At 49.3% G+C, this 21,451-nt stretch overlaps 1 protein-coding gene across 9 annotated transcripts in view; it reads right to left on the bottom strand.

The window, feature by feature from the left end:
* Positions 1-21,451, bottom strand: part of Eph (Eph receptor tyrosine kinase) — a 259,020-nt gene that overhangs the window by 20,156 nt on the left and 217,413 nt on the right. For 8 of the 9 annotated variants that reach the window (XM_077677188.1, XM_077677187.1, XM_077677185.1 and 5 more), the window contains exons 3-7: positions 13,098-13,529; positions 10,847-11,078; positions 2,690-2,845; positions 1,402-1,704; positions 369-665 (exon numbers count right to left, since the gene is read on the bottom strand). In XM_077677188.1, coding sequence (XP_077533314.1) covers positions 369-665; positions 1,402-1,704; positions 2,690-2,845; positions 10,847-11,078; positions 13,098-13,529 — 1,420 coding nt within the window. The remainder of the gene's footprint in view (positions 1-368; positions 666-1,401; positions 1,705-2,689; positions 2,846-10,846; positions 11,079-13,097; positions 13,530-21,451) is intronic. The other variant, XM_077677189.1, reaches the window with a different exon arrangement.

The following is a 21,451-nucleotide window of genomic DNA, read 5'->3' on the forward strand; positions in this document are numbered from 1 at the left end:
AAATGAAATAGTTGTGCAACGAGTTTGTTCCCAATTTGAATACAAGTTTGTCTGATTGTAAACTTAGCTAAGTGAAGCACTTGGACAGTTAAAAGCAAGCTAGACAAATGCCAGCAAGCACTTGCGTGGGTATAACCCCCCCCCCCCCTCCCCCCCCCTGGACATAGCAACACAATGATAATCATTCTACTGCATCACAATTTTCGTGCATTTCGAAAAATGAGACAGTGTCGCACTCAATATCTGCTTTGAAGAACTATAACAATGTTAATGACCAATATCGATAGCATACTCTAGCACCCAACCAAGTTGCAACTTAAAATGAGCTAAAATCAACAGTTTTTCTTCAGAAAGGCATCATTTCTTACCGGGGCTGTGGGTGTACTGTCCGGTGGTGAGGAAGACGGTGTCGCTGTACTCGCCGAACCCGCGGGTGGTCTTGACACGCACCTGGAAGCCGTACTCGGTGCGCGAGCGCAGGCCCGTGACGGCCAGCTGCAGCTTGTGTGACTGCAGCACCGTCTCGTTCTTGGCCCACTTGCGCGGGAAGTAGCGCACCTCGTACCGGTCGATCTCGGGGAATGGGTCCTGTGGAGCATCCCAGGCCAGCAGCACCTCCGTGCTCTTGATCGCCTTGGCGCGCACGTTCGAGATCACCGACTGGACTGCACGTCGCAGAAGAGAGAGAAAGACAAATTCACGTTTTATTTGTGCTGTTTCATAGATTTTATACATTTTGTATGTTTCACACATCTGAGCTTATGTTTTACTCCTAAAGCTAGATTTATGAGGTATGGCTGCTGTATTTTAGTTCATGACCATTGAGGGTACATTTAAATTTGCTGTTACGGGAGTCACATAGGGAGGCTGACTATTTAGACATCTAAGCAGGCAGCAAAGCAATGAAATGATGCAGTGGCTACTGCTGCAGGCAAAGATACATTAGCCTGGATGTCAACAAGTGGAAGCAACAGTTATGAAAAGGGGAAACTACAACACAAAGGTTTATGTTGCAGAATTGGGATCGTGGCTTGTCTAGATGTGTACCTTCCAATCTTCATAAAAACTTCACAAATACAAATTTTAATTACACAGTACATAAAACACTGCCAGCCAATTCTCTCAACAGAAAGATAGAGAGAGAGAGAGAAAAAACTCTTTGACAGGCAGGTGAGGTCAGCCAGGCTAGCTGCCTGACTTGCTACGCCGGATGGGGCTGAAGGTGATCCCTGCTACAGTAAAACCTCAATAAGCAAAACTATTATGCTAGAACACCGTAATGCATCAGCTCATAACCTTTCTTCTGACAACCACTGATAAGCCTTGTAAAAGCAACAAAATTGCAACTGTAAAAACACGCTTCCAAGAAGACACAGAGCCAGAGATGGAAGGCCCACACACCCGATGCATCGGTCTTCACGGTGATGTCAGCGTAGTGGCCCTTGTCGAAGCCAGAAACGCCATTCTCGGCGTACACCTGGAAGCGGTACGGGGTGACCGGCCGCAGTCCCGTGACTGTGACACTGGTCTCATTGAAGCCCTGCCTCGCCGGGGAGAACACGACACTGGGGCTGCAAGTCTCGCAGACCACCCGGTACGTCGTGTCCTCACGGCCCCCCAGGTTGGCCGGCGGCTGCCAGGTCAGGGTCACCGACGACTGGTCCACACAGCTGGCACTCAAGTTTTGCGGAGCCCGAGGGGGTTCTGAGTAGAAGAAAAAAGACAGGATATCAAAACCAAAAACATTCGAGTGTTCATTCCTTTTCCTGAGGAACACTACTTCACACCAATGTGCTCGCCTTTCACCGCCTCTCACGAGCAGTGAGAGTGTGCTACAACTCATTTCACATGTTAGTGAGAAACCGCATGACCTGTCACTGTGGGACAGTTTCCATTCCCATCATTCCACAAAATCTCATCAGTGAGAAGATGGTCGTGTATTTCCAAATGCCTCGCTGCACAGAGCACCCCCGTGACACGTCTGTCCACTTGATGCAGAACGGTAATTAAACATGGTCATCGGCTGCGCTCCAAACCTAAGGTGACCTAAAACATACCAAATCACCATTATTAACAAAAACAACGTGCAGATTTGAGTTTGGAAGAAAAATTAAATTTAGAAAAAGAAATTACGCAACAAGAAAGAAAAGAGAGAGACCTGCTGGGGCTCGAACCCAAGCGATCAGCGCCAGTACTCAGTACTCTAAACTGGGGCCACAGAGCCTGAACTGCGGGCTCGTTTTAGTAGGCGCTCAAAAGAATAGTGCACGCAGTGACATCACACATGTCACGTGCGTGCTCAGTGCAACGAAGCGTTTGGAATCACGTGAGGTGGTCATCCCCCTCAGTCGATGACAAGGAGATGACGATAATGATGCATCACAGTGTACCTACATTCGGATAAATTTTGTCCGGAGCCCAGGCATACATTTTCATTACATAAGGACAAAGAAAGAAACTGCCTGTGCACAGCTTGTAGAAAGTCCAAATGCATGAAGAGACATTAAATATAGCCAGTAGGCTGCACTTTGTACTACTATAAATGATGCACAGACAGGACGCAAAGTACAGAAACAGCACGCAGACTTGGATGAGGATGAAGAAGAAGAAGAAGAAGGAGGAAGGGTAAGGTTACTACAGGAGGCAGCACAGCGAGGAAGAGAAGAGAAGAGTGGGAGAGGGGACTCACGGGTGCAGGGCATAGTCTTGGGGTCAGTGGGGGACCTAAAGTAGCGCTCTTTGCAGCGACACTCGGTCGAGCCCGCCTGCGGGGCGACGCTGAACGAAGGGCAGCGAAGGCACGGACCGTCACCAGAGCTCGACTTGAACGTGCCAGGGGGACACACTGAGGAAGCAGAGAAGCAGCAGCAGCACAGAAGCAGGCGGTTAGGCGCCGACAGCGAAAGAAAGCGGCGATTGGTTAAAGACATCCGCAAGCATGGTGCGCGATACAAAGCCAAAAGCTGGACAACACCCGCGCAAGCCAGAACACCACCATGGCTCTACGCCCCATGAACAAGTACCATGCTAACGGTACAGCACAACACCAGACAGAATAAGAACGCACGGCCCACATTTGGTGCTCGTACACAAATGACAAACACTGAAGACCACACTCACGCACTGGTACACAAACCATTGTCTCTTGCATTGAGAATAACTCATGACAGTAAACGTTAAAAACTGGTGGGTTCGAAAATAGCACACAAATGTTTCTTTTCCATTTAAATCTGATTTGCCGCACACCTGCATCTGTGCCTCAGACATGTAGCGCGACAAAAAATTTCGCTACAATGTGTGCCACTTTAAAGGTTTCATACCAGCTACCCCTAAACTGGTATGTGTGCTAGTTTACTTAGGTTTTCTATTAAACTATATGCAAGCATTTGCATCTTCTCATGTGCAGCATAAATGCCTTTCTCCAACAAGTTTTACAGGCACACCATCACATAAGGTGTCATGACTCCCCGCCCACTGTGGTAGACCTGGAAACAAGGTAATGTGCCATAGTTGCCGATCCCATTCACCAGGAAAATGCCTCAGTTCTTGCATCAAGAGTTGCTTGGAGCATTCAGCAATGTACAAGTGGTTCTACATTGCGTGCGGCTCAGGGCACTTCTGGTTATAAGCTGCAACAGGCCACTTCTCTACTCTACCCATTTTGTGACAAACACAATGATCTAAAAGGTGACCTCTTATGGGAATGTGTGCTGTTCCCAGGCCCCATAATGTCTCTCATATTGTCCTATATCCAGCCACTTTTTGTGGGATTGCAATTGAGTGAAGTGCTAAGCCCGTGGTTGAATCCTGAAAGTGCATCCCATGTGACCAAAGTTCTGCTGACTTTCCTGCGAAGCACAGCGTTGGGCCAGTGTCCGTATATAACTCTGTGCATGAATTCATATGATTGTCATCATATTCTTCTTTTTTTTATGACACTGTCCTCATCCACCCTGCATAGCAAGCGCGCGCTAGACACTTTTGCTAAGCAGGCCTCACCAGTTTCATTACAGACTGTTTCCCCTCTCTAAGTTTCCTGTTGGCTCTTTTGGTCCCAATGAACCTCCAAGCGACTCTTGTCTGTAATGAGTGCATTTTCTACACAATTTTACCCCGCAAGAAAGCGAATAACAGAAAAAAATGGCTGCTTATCCGCTTTCTTTGCTGCAAATTACATGGAAAGATGATAACCTTTCTGCCACATCTGACGGGCAACACCTTCCCTCACACATCTCACTCCTCACTCTATTTCCCTTGTCCCTCCATCCTCTAATTCACCTCCCCTCTGTTCTCTTCCCCCTCCTTCAACAACCCACTCTCAATCATACATTTCACTCTTCCATCTCCCCTCTCTTCCGATCCTCTCTCTCTCCTCCACTTCCCCTCCCCTTTTCCATCTCATCCCCTCGCTCCGCCCATGTTGCTACCTTCCCTAAATCTCTTCCAGCCCCCTTTTCGGCTTCCCCCATTCCCTTGCCCACTGCCTCTCCTCCTTCCCTCCATCCTAAACCCCTTCGCCCTATATTTTTTCTTTACCCCTCCCTACTCCTCTCTTTCACCAATCTACTCCCTCTTCTCTCTACCCCATTTTTTGCACTTTTCTGCTGTACTTTTTCCCGTCCCCTTCTCCCTCCTCTCTACACAACCCTTCCCCTCTCTCTCTTTCCCTTCCTTTCTCAACTTTGCTGCTCGCATACTCCCCCCCATGATCACCCTAGTGGTGGGAGGTGAGTGGGAGGTGAGTAATAGGTAGGAAGCTTCCTACTACTCACCTCCCACTACAATACGTTTGTCATCCTCTTCTCTCTCCCCTATTTTCCTCTCTCTTTATCTCCCTCTGCTTCCTTTTCTTATCTCTCCCTACCCAATTTCCCTCTCCTGGGTCACGGGATCCGCGCGCAGGTAACGTGACCAAAGCATAGATCACTAGTTGGTCACGGGTGGGTTACTACCGTAAAGTTCCGAGAAAACGCCCTTCCTCGAAACATCACCCACCCCACTTCCGAAGTCAAATACAGTCAAAACTCGATCTAACAAAACCCGATGTTACTGATTTCTCGATCTAACGAACAAATTCGGATTCCCCCGCAGGTGCCTCTACTGCTCATTGCTCTTACCATCTCGAACTAACGAAATAGATTCAGTGCCACTCCCGATTTAACGAAGTATTTCGAGAAACCGACACATTCAGAAGAGATTAATTTCGTATGTGTTTCGTCAAAATTCCACGAAGATTATTGCCCACGTCAGAAAAATAAAACGGGGCATCTAGTTTCGTTTGCACGGAGCTCTACGAGACAAAATGAGCAGTCCCAGTTTTCAATCAGTGATATTAGATGGCGCCAGCAGTGGTGGCGGCGCAATTACTTCACGTACCGACCGACGGAGGTTTTGAACGGCCAAGAAATCGTACAGTTAGTTTCCGGCGCACAAGATGTTCCAGAGAATTCTGACAACCCGGAAACTGCCGAAGCTCCTGTGACCGCCTCAGGCCAGGTGATGGACGCTATTGACTTGATCAGGCGCATTGCTGGGGCTCACGAAGGAACCCAGGAGGCGTTGAAACGTTTGTTGCGTGCCACGAAAAGTGTCCGTCCAATGCTTGTTTAACAAAAGCGCGCGGAGAGGAAAATTAAAGGCCCTTTTCTTTGCCAGGAAATAAATTATTTTTCCCAAGAACCTGTGTCGTTTTATTGTTATTTTCACCGCGGACATTTAGCGCATTGCCGAATTATCAGCAGGCGGGCGCCGAGGCATAACGATGTCATCGTAGCTGCTGGGTTGCGCCTTCCTCTAGACATCGAATTTATGGAACCAAATGCTTGTAAAATGACCGTCCCGATTGTACGCAGTTATTGATTCAACGAAATAATTCGCGGTTCCCGGTGACTTCATTAGATCGGGTTTTAACTGTATTCAATTTACTAAAAGACCCCGAAGATCGCCCATCCCCTCAAAATCGATGACTTTAGCTTGTATAAGTGAACAAAATAAACGCGAATCATCTATTCATGCTTTGATGCGGTCTTTATTTGTCCTGTCCGCATCTGACCCCAAAGTTCATCCATCTCGTATATTTTACTTCATATCTCCGCAGTTTGGGTTGGCGGTGAGGCCATTTTTTTCCCTAGTTTTTCGCACCTGACCCATACGTTCGCCCACCCCGTATTTCTCAGTCGATAGCTCTGTACTTTGGGTGGGCGTTCTTTAGGAACTTCACGGTAGTATATCGTGTGTCACAGGTCGCTCACAAAATATAGTGAGGAGGCAAATATTTTCGCTTTTCGGTAGCCCAAGAAAGACTATCGTCCTTATCAACCCTTAGGTCCACTTATCATTCTAGAAACATCCATAAAAGATCCCAGAAATTTTCTTCCACTCCTCGTATACACCAAGCTAAAGCAGTGCAAGCAAGACTCCGAGAGGACACTTCCCATATGGTGCCTTAAAGAAGCCTATCACGATATATTATAACACAATGTTTTCTTGCTTTGAAGCTACAAAGTTTCCGCCTTTATGTTCCCACTTCTGCAATTTCTTCGCGCACTTCAACCTATCCTTTTCTTTGCAAGGCTAGCACACCTCACCGTAACTACGATCTCCCCAATGCCGCCCTGTTTTCGAAAAGAAACAAACACTCCCGCGCTGCGAACATCAGAAAAAAGAAAAAAAGGGGAACCGTAATCGCCGAGGCGAGGATCTTCTGTCGGAAGATCGCGAACCTGAACACCCGGAAAGGGAAAAAGAAAGCGAAAAAGGCAGAGAGGCAAAATGGGGAGCAGGAAGGAGGGAATTAAGGATGCCCTAGACAGGAACCAAGGCTTGCGGAAAGCAGCAGCGAAAAAAAAAAAAAAAGGTTAGGAGACAAATAAAAACAGAGGGAAACGAGTAAATAACGCCTTGCTCGAGAGATATCTCTCCGAAACAGCGCGGTGGCGGTAATGACCTCGCGGGCACGGAGAAAGGGGATGGCTACTAAGGAAAAGGGGACGACGACGTCGAGAGGATGGCAACGCGAGCACGGAATCAGGAGAGTGAACGAGGCAAAACAAAACAAAAAAGTAGAAAAGTAGGGGAAAAAGAAGCGGGGGCAGAGATAGGACAGCCAGCCCGCAACGAGGAAGTCAATGCGAAGCGAGTCACACACATGAGGGCAAGGGGGAGCCATGATGGAACGAAAACAAAAACACGCTTCCTGGCTTACTGGGGGTAGGGAGGAGGGGAGGCGCTGCAGGAATGAGTGCGTAACGTCTAAAGAATATCTCAAAGGAGGCGCCAAAGAAGAGAAGCGGACGAGGGGTAAGAAGAAGCCCAGAAAGCTCAGATCGCTCAACTGAGGAAAAATACCCGATGCGCCCGCGGGAAGGAGAGAGGAAAATTGGCAGAGCGGAACATACGGCCGGGCTTCACCTGCGACAGAGATAGAGGGAGAGTGCGCGGCAAGGCAACGGAGGCCATCACTGCGTCTTATCGGCCGCTTCTATTTACCAACGGCTAACACAGCAGCACGACGGAGATACCCAGTCGACAGCAGCAAACGGCGCAACAGTTATCACCGGCGCTCCTGGCCACAGCACGCGATCTTTTTATACGCCGGACAACCTGATACGACGCCCGTTTCGCGGTTCGCTTATCGCCACTTCAACCCCTTCCATCAGCTTAGGGAGGGGGGCTCAGCAACACCTAATGCGGCGGCGTCGTAAACAAAACCATAACTCATTGTTTTTCTTTTCCTTTCGCTTAAGACGCTTCTCTAATCCCTCATTCTCGTCTTCCAGCTTTCCGCGAGAGCGTCTATCGCATTTCTATCGGCCGTGTTTAAAATCAGCAGGCTTCATTTTATTAAGCGAGGGCCTTCCGGCTCATCCGGAGGTATTTTGAGGCCCGCTCACTGTTTCATCTTCGACGGACTGAAATTTTACACTTTCACTCAGCGCAGGCTCTCTCGTCATTTGTCATTTTCGTCCGGAAAGCCGATCCAGCTTGAGACGTTTCCCGCGAGAGCTAAAATGACATTAATTCAGCAAGAGCGGAATTTATCGATCAACGGGCCCACATTTAGGTCAGAACTAGCATTAAAACGTGTGGCGTCATAAGAGTTATTACTTAGTTCGTACCTCGGCAAAACAGCTCGGTAGAGGAGGCTGCCGTCACTGATGCTGAGCAGGACACGAAACAAACACCCTGCGCTCGTATTTCTTAAAACGGCACAAGTAGCTTATTTTGAAACTCTGCAATAACGATGGCGAGATCAATACTATGGTGCTCAACGTAGTTTAATGCCTAGCAGACTTCGAAATAAAACAAAAATAGGAACGTCAGATGCACCCATAATGACACACGAACATTCAGGACTGAGCCCCAATCCATAGAATATTACTTTCATGTGGCTCCTGTATGTACTTGTTTTCGAGAGAAGGCAACCTTCCGGACGAATTTCCAATGGCGGCACGCCTTTTTTAAATGAATGAATAACAAATTTGTAATTTTGAAGCAGAAAGGATAATTACGGAAATATAATTTCCCGTAGCTGTTTCGCGCATAAGTTGCAGTCTTCGTTAAAGTGTCGTCGACTACCCGGGGTTCTTCAGATAAAACAGGCAAAGTCACAAAACAATAAAACCGAAAACTAGCGAAGATTATGCAACACAGGAAGAGTGAAAATTCGCGCGTATTCTAAAGAGGGGGAAGGGGAAAAGGGGGCATGGCATATACCTCGCGCCTAAATGATTTGATTGATTGATTGATTGATTGATTGATTGATTGATTGATTGATTGATTGATTGATTGATTGATTGATTGATTGATTGATTGATTGTAGGGTTTAACGCGCCGACGCAACGCAAGCGATGAGGCGCGCCGTAGTGAAGGGCTCCGGATTAATTTTGACCACCTGGGGATCTTCAACGTGCGCCGAAATCTCGTGCACACGGGCGTTTTTGCTTTTCGCCTCCATCAGAAAAGCGGCCTCCGCAGTAAAACATCAACGCAGTTAAAGGGGGGGTTGGGGGGAGAGAAAAATATAAGAGCGAAGCCTGACAATGGAAAGAAAGATTGCGCTTAGTTTTAAAAGGCAAGGCAGCGAGAAATGCCTAAACGCTCACAATACGCAAAGTGACAACTTAGCAGCCAGCCAGAGAGCGCTTGAATGCGGCTGGCGCGAGAAAAGCAGTTCCACAAAACCATATTTTTTTTTTCGACGAGTCAAAGGAGAGGCGGGGCTGGTGGTACCGCACCGGTGGCCGCCGCAACAGCAGTAACGCAGCGGCATCACCATCGTAACGGTGCCCGCCACGCGAGACGAAGACCAGTCCAAAGCAAATGGCCCGAGGAAACGGCCCCCTACCCAGGAAAGGAATAAAAGGGCGCGCACCACCAGCATCTGTTGTTATCGCGCGCGCCCGCGCTCCCAAAAATTTCCGCCCGTACTCTCGTTCGCAGGGATCCCGCACGCGCCGTTCTTCTTCTTTACTATGTCTCTACTCCCTCCCTTCTCGCTTGTCGCGAAGGGAGGGAGTACACACAGAGCAACGCGCACAATCGCGCACACAGAGCAACGGCACCGCTCTTGATTCCTCCCCTTTAAGACTACTTCGCGTTATTTTTTTGCACCGCCGCGAAATCGCAAGAGCGACGTCGTATTTCATCCCGTATAACTGCCCCACGCCACGTTGACGTCGGCGGCCGTTAAGGGCGGAAGGCAGGAGGGATGGAGATGAACAGAGAAACGCATGTCGACTTCGGTCGCTGGGATAGCCGCGGAGGAGCTCACTCCCCCGTTTTAAATATGCAGCAGAACGCAGTTAGGAGAGAGCTTAACAATAACGGTCACCATAAAACGGATACGGAGCGGGTGTACTTGCTGGACGACAGGCCGACGGGGAAAACTAGACGAAACGCTCGTCACACCGGCAGTGAAGTGCGGACGCTGAAAGTGAAGGTTACTCCTCCGCTCTTTTCTGCCTTTACTGCGCGAGGAAATGTTCCGAGCGCCATTTCCGGCTCGCGCGGCACGAATGATTGATGCCTGTAGTTTTTAAGTCAGCGCATGTAGACGCGGGAGTGCTGTTGCCCCAAACTGAAAAGTCCATGAAACGTCACGCTTACGAGCACGTTTACGTTACCCCGCTATTCGGCTGCCTGGCGGCCTGCGCCATGGCTGTGAACGCGATGCACAAAGCTATTTCAAAGGAACATAAGCAGTGCGCTTGGCTAATACCGAAAGCCTGCAAATTATTCGTCGGCCACGCAAACAACCCTGGTCGATGCGTGTTCAAACCGGGGCTGACGAGCAATCAATTCACAATTCAGTCGGTAGCAGAGAGAGAGAGAGAGAGAGAGAGAGAGAGAGAGAGAGAGAGAGAGAGAGAGAGAGAGAGAGAGAGAGAGAGAGAGAGAGAGAGAGAGAGAGAGAGAGCGCTTTGAAGTGACATCTTGTGAAAGTGAATTCAAGGAACCCAGACAATTACTTTTTTCGTTGTTCCAGCTTTTCCCGCCGTTTTACTCTAATAGTAATTTGCGCCGTACGTTGCTGCGGTGCGGAAGGGTAATTGCACCAATTCGGGGTTCCTGTAAAGGTTACTTTACCGCACAAAGACGCTTTCTGGGGTGAAGCGTTCCTTCGCATGTTTTGCGGTTTCGTTTAGGAAAGGAACGTTTGCTCTCCTGATTTTTTTTTTTTTTTTTGTCCTTTAGCTACTTCTTTCCCTTTCCCCCCGCTCTAGACTTCCCGCGGCTGGGAACAGCAACCATGCTTTGGGCCGAGACCCCTCTAGCCAGACGACAGGTGCCGCGCCCAGACGCGCAGCGCAGATACTCGCTCGTAGCAACGGGGCACTCCACTCACTCTGGCAGGAGTTCCCGACGGCGCGGTAGCCGGGCACGCAGGCACAGCCGCCCGAGGGTAGTGTCCAGTTGCCGTCGCCCTTACAGAGCATGCGCGGCGGCGAACCGGCCACGCGGGCGTTCGCCACGCACTGGCCCTCGGCGGTGACGATGGCCGTCACCTCGCTGGCCGTCGGCGTCTCCGGGAAGTGAGCCAGCGACGTGGTGACGTTCGGACACACAATGTAGTACACCTGCAGAAAGGTGGTGCCGATGAGGCCGTGGCTCGCTCACTACTCCGTCGCATGCGCAGCAAGATTTATTTGGAAGACGCTTGGGTTTCCCCATTGAGCGTGGAACGCGGTCGCATCACATGCAAACTTTCTGGGCGGTGAAAACTTTCCGCTCCTGCTCGCGCACCATCTGGTGGGGCAGCGCCTTACGATCCCCGGGGGTTTATGCGGGCGCCGCAAGGTGGCATAGCGGGCATTTTAGCTCCCGACAATTTTTTGGTCACGGTCAACGCCGCCGACGACGCCGGCTTTTCGGCGACAATGACGCGAAAGGAGCCGGAAGCGAACTAACGAGTTCAGGGGTGAAGGACGGTGCCTCGTATGCCAACATCGCGCGCACTTTTACCTCGAAGACGAACACTTTCTTTCTCGGTGCTTACAAGCACAAGACGTTTACGCGCAGCTGATCTTCTACTTTAGCGTGCATCCGGCCCTTCTTACGGCTGCTCCGGCTTACTCTGATTTATCAGCCTATCCCAACTTCGGTTTAAGTACCAAGCACCAAGCCGCCTAGATTTGGCTTCCCTTATGCTGTAAGTGTTTAACATGCCCGCTTCTCCTACTGCTGTTTTTTTTTTTTTTACAAATGCAACCATTTATTGGACTCACCAACCGGGAAGTTTCGAAGCTGTGTACCAGTTTTAAAAGAATACGTTTATCAAGATCTAAAAGAATCGCCCTGCGGGCACTGTTCGGGCTCTGTGGACACAAAAAACACAATATTTAAAGCACTACCCTTCAGTTTGCACCCGTAAGCGAAAAGTAAACCGTCCCGATAATCAAAAAGCGTGCGCGCTAAGAAACAAGTAAAAGCCGTAAAAGTCTGCTTAATCCCCCCAAAAAACGCTCTAATACGTCCGCTAAAAAAAAACACGACAGCGAACCCTAAAACGAATACCTATCACTGTTTTATTTATACAGTACACGGTATCGCAATTATAAAATTATTGGGCCAAATCAAACCATCACAAAAAGGGATAGAAATTTATATATTTCATGAGGTCAGGAGCATTCGATTAAAGAGAAGCATAATTTTGCTGCAATTACGCTCGTAACATGGTTATATAGGCTCGTTAGAAAGAACGAAGTGCCTGAATAAAAAATGAGTTCGAAGCTGCTAAAAAAAAAAAATAAGAAGACGAGAAACGAAACGAGAAAAAATAAAGGAAGAAAGGAGACCACTTCCGGCCTGGTTTGCGCAGCAATTAAAACGGGCGCCCACTGCTGCGTCGCTCGGGACCCTCTAATTACGTTTACCGATTCAATTACCATTAATACGTCGTCCTCGACCGGTGCTCAATCCTGTGGTCCACAACTTTTTCCCCCTTTTTTCTTTCTTTCCCCTCGTTCCTCTAAACCTTATCTCATTAAAAACCCAGAGCGCAGCTTCAACGACTTAATTCCATAGATTGCCCCGCGAACGAGACAAGAAATTCCCACCAAGTACAAAAAAACAATAAAAAACAAGGAGTGTCTTGCGTCCCGGAATCGATAATGGTTACGAACCATTGTCTCGACGAGTGGCGAGTCGTAGAAACATGGTACATTAAAATCTCGGGGTGCGTAGACACTGGCGGCGTTACCTGAGTCGTGATGCCTGACAGTGAGCGTATTTTCCCAATGCCTAAAAGAAAGGGAGTTCCACCAGGACTAGTTGAAACAGGTATTCTGTACACGCTGGCGCCTGTGCGTCAAGATTCATTGCCCCAAAATTTCGACAAGTGTCGAAATTTCGGGTTAACGAGCGAGTTCGAGAAATGTAGAAGTTTCGGGCTAACGAATGAGTTCGACAAGAGTCGATATTTCGGAATAACGAATGAGGATTCCGGTTTTGCGCCGAAACAGCGCCGTTTGTAGTAACAGCAGGCAACGTTGCCGTTGCCTGCTGTTGCTCAGAGTCAGCTGGTACGTCTTTTTCGTTCGCTCCGGCTTTTTGAATGCAATCGCGAGGAGAAGCCAGCTTTCAGGCTGAGAACCCACCTTGACGGCGATGAGCGAGAGGCAGGCGCCCTGGTCCCGGAAGGCGAAGTAGACGCCCTTCTTGGTGACCGGCACGGAGCGCACCTCGGTGTTGATGATGACCTCGGCATTGGACGTGAAGCGACCTTCGTCGGCGGCGATGCGGTCCACGGGCCGGTACGACTCCGGCTCCCAGGGCGGCGGCTCCCTGGTGGCCGCGTCGAACTCGTAGTAGAGCAGCGAGAAGGTCTCCTTGCACGAGAGCGCCATGCCCGGGAAGAGGTTGCAGTCGCGCATGCTGAACTTGAGCTCCACGTAGATGCGGTGCGCGGGGCCGCGCTCGATGAACGGCGTCCAGAGCCAGTTGTTGACGCTGTCGTACGCCACGTCGCACACCACGTACGAGCGCCAGTTGATGCCCTGCTCGAAGTTGGTGAAGCTCTCCTCCACCCACTGCGGCACATCGAGTGGGAAGGGGGAAAGGGGAAAGAGGAAGAAGGGGAAGTTTGTCGTCAACTATCTGAACCTGCGCGACACAGTGTATACGCAGGGTCCATAGTTCAGTTCAGCGCGAAATCAAAGCAAACAACTACGCTACGTCCCTTTGAGTAAACTTTTCTGTTAGGCTATTTGTTGAGTAGTTCCCGTGTTTTGAAGCGCAACAAAACACACGGACGACGAATACAAAGCAGACAGGCCAGACCCATCAGCGCCTGTCCTGTCTACTCTTTGATCGCCGTCCGTGTTTTTTTTATTGCGCTTCAAACCATGGGAATCGACGTCGCTTTTACCAGCCACTACCTGCACAAGACGCGCCGGGTTGCCTCACCTCACTGTCAAGTATGCAGTGTCCGTGAGGACATAATACATGTTCTGTGTGTGTGTCCCCGTTATGACACCCCGCGGCTAACCTGGGAGACAACTTTGGGACTGCGTGCTGATGCACCATTGAAGCTTTCTGACGCCATTGGTCCTTGGCACTCAACTGCCGCGGCAACACGGAGTACACGGGCTTTGGTGTCATTTCTCCGTGACTCCGGCCTGAACGAAACTCTGTGAATGTGTGCCTTAACTTCACTTCTGTTTGTGCGCCGTGTGCGTGATCCTGCATTTGTCAGTTTGTGTGCTTATTTGCTTTTGTAGTGTCTGCGTGAGTTTTTGTGTTTTCGTTTCCCTTCACTTTCGCACATCTCATGTTCATGTGGAGTAGCAAGCCAAGCTCGCTGCCAGGCTGACCTCTCTTCATTCATTAAAGGCATTCCTCCTCCTCCTCCACATCACTTCGTGGTTCTTTGGTTTTATTTTGCGCTGAACGAAGCTAAGGATCACCGACACCAAATAAACCCACACTCTACTAATGTAACGTGGGTAGGACCTGTAAGACTAAAGATGAGGAAACTGATAGCTCGCGAACAACGTCCAATACGTCCCCGTGCTAAAGTGAACGTCGGTAACGTCGATAAGCAAGACTGGCTTCGATTTATAATCGATTTCCTCGAGCCCGACCGAATGGCAAGGCGGTAAACACTTAGGAATAATCACACGGTTCTTCAATTGAGCGCGAGATTTAAAAAAAATGAAATAAAGGGAACCGCAGTAGTCAATCGTATACAGGCGCGATTTCTACGTGACCAAGCGTCGATCAGGGAAAGAGTTCATTCGCCCGAAGAGTGGGGTGTCGCCCGGGGTTACCGAGCGACACTAATTCCTACAACGTGCGTAATTCGGCGGATTACGGCAAGGCTCGAAGTGCCGACATGCGTACGAACATAAGCTTAAAAAAGTCACCGAGTAAAGGGAACTGCAAGAGCAAAAAATAAAAGCAGTGCCACTTACGACTTAATAAGCATTTCATTTATTGTTTCAGAACTTTCAAAGTCAGAAGCTGAACGTCCTTTCTGTACAAAACAAAAAAGTCCACAAAATAAGAAAACAGAATACAAAAATTTGGGGGCAGCAATATATGCAGAACGCAATCTTGTGCCGCTGAGGCCCGTCAGCTGCCGAGAAATTGCCGCATAAGCAAGGCTTCGCGACAGAGATAACGTCAAAACTCTTTCTGTCGAAGGAACAACGAGTTACACCATACTCATTTCAAGCGCCGAACAAAAAGTTAATAAAAGAAAAACAAAAAAGAACCCGTGAGCGATAGATAAAACAAAAGAAATTAAATGCCCTCGTTTTACGAGCATATTTCCTTATCGGCTTCCGGGTAAAACTTCGTTTATTTATTTTTTCACTGTCTTCTTAGTTTTTAACATCACCCGTGCGACACCTTCATAAAGAGCTTCTCGGGAGCCGTGCGAGACCATACAATGCGACAGACTGTCAAGAGCGTCCCCAAATGAAATCAACGGAGCCTGCCAAACGAAGCAAGTGCGCTTCGTAGGAAAGCGGCACCGAACGATGATGGGGCAGCTAAAAAAAGAAAAAAAAAGCAGTGCCCGCACAAAACAAGGAGCAGCGCAAGGATTCCCAAATGACGGTGCACACAAAGAAATAAGTGGTACGCGCGAGTGAAAATTTCCGCATATAGGGAGCAAGCTGCATGGGGTGGGTGGTGGAGGATGCACAGCGCAAGAATACGCGAAACGAACTGACGAGATAAATAAATGAACGTTCCGACACCCGAGCCCCAAGGAAGCGGGCGCGGCGCGGCACGTGAGAATTACCATAATTTCAATCGCCGCGCGTTCCTGAGAGAAACGGCAAAGCTGCTCTCCAGCGCGGGTTGTTACAGCGCGGGGGGAGAATTCAATAAAACGTGCCTGCGACCGAACGGCACGCAACGGGGGACGACCACGCATGGAAAGGCGCGGATAAAATAGAAATGCGCGAAGACGATTTGGGCCCGAGAGTATCGAGTAAAACTGACGAGACAGTTTCGCGAAGCGGGTGCGAGGATGAGCGACGAAAAAGGCCCACGGCGAAGGAGGAGAAAATTTGAAGAGAGATCATCTCGTCCAAGGGGAAAATGACGTTCCTGTCTATAGCCGCCAAAAATAGTGGGAGTCAATTTTAGCAAGCTCATCTCTCTCGGCGCTTGCACGCCCCAGGAAGAAATATGTTACGAGAAATGGAGTGGAGTGGCGCTGGCTGTTTAGCGCGTTTACGTAAGCCAGAAGCAACGCGTTTGATGAAAACAGTTACGTCGTAACTTATGTTAAGAGTATGAGAAAAGCTGCAACGCTGGAAGCGACCAATTTTATATATAAAAAAGGTGCATTCCTTAACACAGTGATAATTCAGATGCTATAAAGACATCTTCTATAGCCGTATTGAGGTAAAACTGCGCTTTTGGGACAAGTGACATAACGAATAAAGACGGGAAGAAAAACGAAAACCTGTTCAAGCAGAATCGAACCGGCGATCCCCTCACAATGGGTCGAATGCGCTGTTGGAAGTAATACTATTGCTGACGGATGTTTGTACTAGTCCTACGTACACCCATACCAGTGCAAAAATGTCGTAATAACGGATGTTTTCGTATTTCAGTGACGCATGCGCACACTAACAGGTTACCAGCTGAAATTGCGCACTGTGTGACAGAAACCCACTAGACGAACATGCGCGCCTTCGGTATACGTTTACAGCTACATGCTTGCGGTATACGAAAAACCCAAACAGCGCGAACGAAACAGGACCGAGGAAAGAAACACGTAGAACCCAGACGGGCGCTGACTACCATCTGTTAATTTTTCCGAGTGTACAAGCAAATTTACCCCAAAGAAACAGAACACGTTTCTAAGATATGAGATAGTGGATGGCAACAAAAAAACATGCTCAACGAGTTTTTTATTACAAGAACGAATTGGATTTCTTTATCAAACAGTGACAAGGATGGTCTGCTTCTATAGGCTTCTATAATCTCCCTCTCGGTTTTATCTGAAGCTCGCTTGAGGAACCTTGTTTCTTCGAGTAGTGCCTGACATTTGCATCTCTTATAATGGTCGCTCGGTATATGTTTAAAGACCTGCATTCTACGGAAGGTCACGCGTGTATTTTTATGAACGGTCTTTACGTTATGCTATGCTTCTTATCCGTGGGTTTCGTAGTTTAAATCGTGACGATTAAGTGCGTTACAATCACTACGGTATGTATTGTTTCTAGTAAACAGCACTAAAACATGCTAAGATCGGTTAGATTCTGATGCATGCATGTTTCCCAAATTAGGTAAGGTTAATAGTAAACAGCACTAAAACATGCTAAGATCGGTTAGATTCTGATGCATGCATGTTTCCCAAATTAGGTAAGGTTAAAATGCTCCGAGGAAGCAAACAGTGCAAAATGCGTTAAGGTAAATTATAGCCCGTTAGGGTCTGTTATTACGCGCTGAACCATGTGCGTATGGAGCAATAATGTCGTCTGAATGCTGAATAATAGAATTTTATAAGTAAAGTACTAATGATTACGACTTCCATTCTTCGATTAATGTAAGGCTTGATACATTTAACAGAACTCGACTTGCGGCTTATCGAACCACCTGCACGCATCTTTGTTCCCCAGCTACCGTAGTCAAGCGTTTTACACATCGTGTTTATTTTCAATCTAATCCCCGCCCTAAGACAACCCAATGACCTTTTCGTTTCGGCCGACTGTATTCGTACTCTAAGAACGTCTTACCTGTCACGACATGCACAAATTGAAAAATTGAACATAGCTACTTCAAGCCTCCGAATACGTTGACGCCTTTAATTCCCGACGTGAACAGTTGGCCCTTGTTTGTTACTGTTGCCTATGACGTGGACAAAACACGTCGGAACCAGCTTCTCCACATTGCTTCGTACTACTACACACAGGCTTGCCAGTGCGCACACACATTTATCCAGCAGCGACTCACTCACAAATCAAAATGAGGATGAGGTGGAAGCAGGGGTGGGGGGGGGGGGGGGGGGGGGGGCACATTCGTCTACGCGCGCGATTCGAACGATGAAACGACATTCCAATTTTCACTTCGCCAAATCGCAAAGAAAACCGCCCCGTATCCACTAAGCCTCAATGCTATGAAATAGACAAAAACACAACAAGAAGAAAAAAAGAAAGGCGAGGGATTAAAAAGAGAGCGTGCAAGGATGCCTGCGAGCAGTCTCAATCTCGAAGCGTTCATGCGCCTTCCAAGTCGTCCCAATAAGCGAAGGAGGCCCGCGCTGCCACCGCCACAGGCTGCATATTGGGCGCCCGAAGCGGCACGGATTATTCAATCTTCCCTCGCTGGAAATAACTTCTTCGTGATTGCGTTGCCGCTACATCTTCCGTCGGCTAGAAATCGGTTGTTGGCTGCGGCGAAACGACCTTCCGGGGCTCCGACGCCCGCCTTTACAAAAGTCGGGCGCGTTTTATTTGTTTTTTTTTTTTTTTCCACCGCTGCGTCTCGACGCCGGACGAATGGAAATCAATGCGAGCGCGCAAACAAGTCCGACTAGCTCTCGTACTCGTAAAGGGCATCGGTGGCGCGTCGTTCTGATTTGATTTGCGAGCGTACTTAAACGCTCGTAATGAACCCTTCGTTTACACAGCGGGTGTAGGCTGCGTCGAGTTCGACCCCGATTCCTATTTTGCCCGTATGGCTTTGGAAATGCCGAGTGCCCGCCCTGCCGATAAGAAACCCCAATACGGATTTCGAGCAAAGCCAACCCCAACAACAACCGGCGGCGTCGTTACTTCGACTGACCTGATTCCGGGCCTCGGTAAAAAAAAAAAAAATACAAAAACGGGGGATGTCGAAGCGAAGAGATTTTGCAGCAGCAGCAGCAGCAAAGAGCACGGCATTCTGAAACTGCGGGGGTCAATACGGTTTGGCCGTATTGATGACCTCGCCAGAGTCGTTACAGCGGAACAAGGAAGAAAACGAGCGGGGAGGTAGGGCGCCACATTCGATCCGTGCCAGTGGAAAAGGAATCCCAGGCATGATGGAGGAGGAGGAGGATGAGGAGGAGCGGGGAAGATGGAGGATGAGGGAGGCGCGCGTAACGGCGTGTGTGCTGCGGAGAAGCCAGCAGCCGGCGGGGTGCCGCCAACTGAAAGTCATTCGTCGGGACGCCGGTGGAAGAGTGCGGGGACAAAGGGCAGACGGGCGTGCACAGCGGGGGGAGGAAGAGGTGGCGGTGGCGGCAGGTCAAGCGGAAGCGGAAATGGCCGGTCGCGTGGCGGAAACGGCTTCCGCCGAGACGGGGAGGAGGTCGGCGGCCCTGCAGCCCGAGCCGTGTCTCGCGGTCGGGAGGAGCGGGGGGAGGAGGCCTTCCTCGTCTAGCTTTGGGGGGTTTCACTCCTAGCCCGAATGTAGTAGGCTCGCAATCGTCGCGGGCGCACAGAACGGGTCCCCGAGTCGATCGCGCTATCGGCGGGAGCGATCGTTTAGAAAACTCGCGGTCTTCAGCCTCGGCCGTTATTCCTTGCTCCCTTATTATTTTTCTCACTGAACGAGAGCGAGAGTTTATATGCGCTGTGTTTATCGCGAGAAAATATTGCGCTCTGATTGGTTTCGTTTGTGGTTTATTTATTTATTTGCTCTGGCTCCTTCCGTTCCACCCACCCAGATTTTGTTTTTCGTTAACCCGGGATTCGATAACGTCGATTGGTTAACTCGATGCTGGCAACGAACGTAATGTCTGGCTCTACGATAGCCTCAATTCCAGTAACGATACGAAATAAAAGCTGATGCGCTAACTTTAAATAAAATGACGATATGCTTAGCTCAGTTTTGGAGGGTGGCTTTAAGTTCCAAGATAGAAGTTCGGCGTGCCCCGCCCCCCACCCCTTACCCAAAAGTATACAGAATAATAAAACATTTCTAGCGACTATCCGCACGCCCCGCTGTACAAAACATTCGTTCCAAATTTGGTTAGTGTATCAGTCTGGCTAAAAATAAGTGAAAACGCCCACTACGCACTGCAAAAAGTGTAAAGCCCCAACCACATGGAGCGATTTTGCGAGCGACTTGGGGCGCGACGCGACTAGCGACGAACTACTTTTCGCCGCGGACCAAGTCGCTCATCGAATCGCTCGGTTCTGGGTCGCCAGAAACAGTCGCTCGCCTCCCGGAAGTGGCCTCAGCGACTAGCCAATAGGAGAGCCCCTACGTAAGCACGCAACCTCCGGTTTTGGAAGAGAACGGGGGGAAGACTTTGCAAATCCACGCAGCGGTGGAGCGGAAAAGAAAGCTTCGCGTGGCAAAGCTTGTGTACAGGCTGAAGCAGGAGCAAGAAGGCTCCCGCACACACTGGGTGAGGCCCGTGTGGGAAAAACAACGTCAAGAAAGCGAATTCTTCACTGCGTCCATGTTGGAGCCGAGAGACGAGGCGCAGAAGGAAAAGCGTGCGCTATCGCTAACCCAAACCAGTTTTAAAGATGCAATGAAGTGCAAAAAGCAAGGTAGAAAGGCGTAATACTTTTTAGTCATGCTTTTTATGACAAATGAACAAAAAAATGTTTGCAAACAACCACCGTACCAAGCGCGTGTGTGCGGCAACATTGAAATCGCCATCCCCAGTCGCTCGAGCAGTCGCTGTCATGTGGTTGCCTCGGCGAGCGACTTCGGTCCGGCGACTGCGGATCCTAGTCGCGTCGCTCGTCGCGTCGCTGGAAAAATCGCTCGCATGTGGTTAGCGCTTAAGTCAGCAAAACTACATCGTATACGGCTCTGATGTAACGTTTCCCCTGCATCTCTTCCCTTTAAATACACCCGCCAGTGTTGATTGGCCCCAAAATAGCGAGTACTGTAACCTTACTCAAGTCTAATAATACGAAACAACGGGCGCTCGTTTCGTTCGACAAGAAGAAAATTTTAGAAATCGATCAATCACAACCAAACTCCAACGTATACTTGCCACGACCGAAGCACCTGGCATCATTCCCGCGGTATTCATTCCCCCATGAGGACAAGTTCCACTGCGATTTTAACTAACTCCGGCCACAACCACCACCTTCCTACGATCTTCGTCTTACACCTCCCGGCAAAGAAGAAGACGCTGCCGGGAAGTGTGGTGGGTAGGGCCGCCGTCAGAGTGACGACAAACAAAGCAAAGCGCGCCGGGACACACTGGTCGGAAGGAAGGAAGGAAGGAACTAAGAGGAGAAAGAAAAAAAAAAAGACGAGAAAGTAGAGCGAACAAGCCAAGACATACGACCCCGGGGGCCAAATTAGAAGCCGGAGAACTTCTCGGACCCTGGTGGAACGCCACCTCAGCTAACTCGTACAGACGGTGTACGTGCCGTTCGCGAGGAGAGGACAGAAAGGGGAAGACGGAAGAGCGAGAGCGTCACCAACGAGAGCGTCGATGAGGCCGGTCGTCAAACAACGCGATCAAGCCAATAGAACAAGAACAAGAAGAAAGAAGGATAAGATGAAGAAAAAAAAAACACGAAGGATAAGGAGA

The sequence above is a fragment of the Haemaphysalis longicornis genome, unplaced genomic scaffold (genome assembly GCF_048455015.1).
Source record: "Haemaphysalis longicornis isolate Haplotype H1 unplaced genomic scaffold, Haemaphysalis longicornis Haplotype H1 scaffold_7, whole genome shotgun sequence".
NCBI classification, from domain to species: Eukaryota; Metazoa; Arthropoda; class Arachnida; order Ixodida; family Ixodidae; genus Haemaphysalis; species Haemaphysalis longicornis.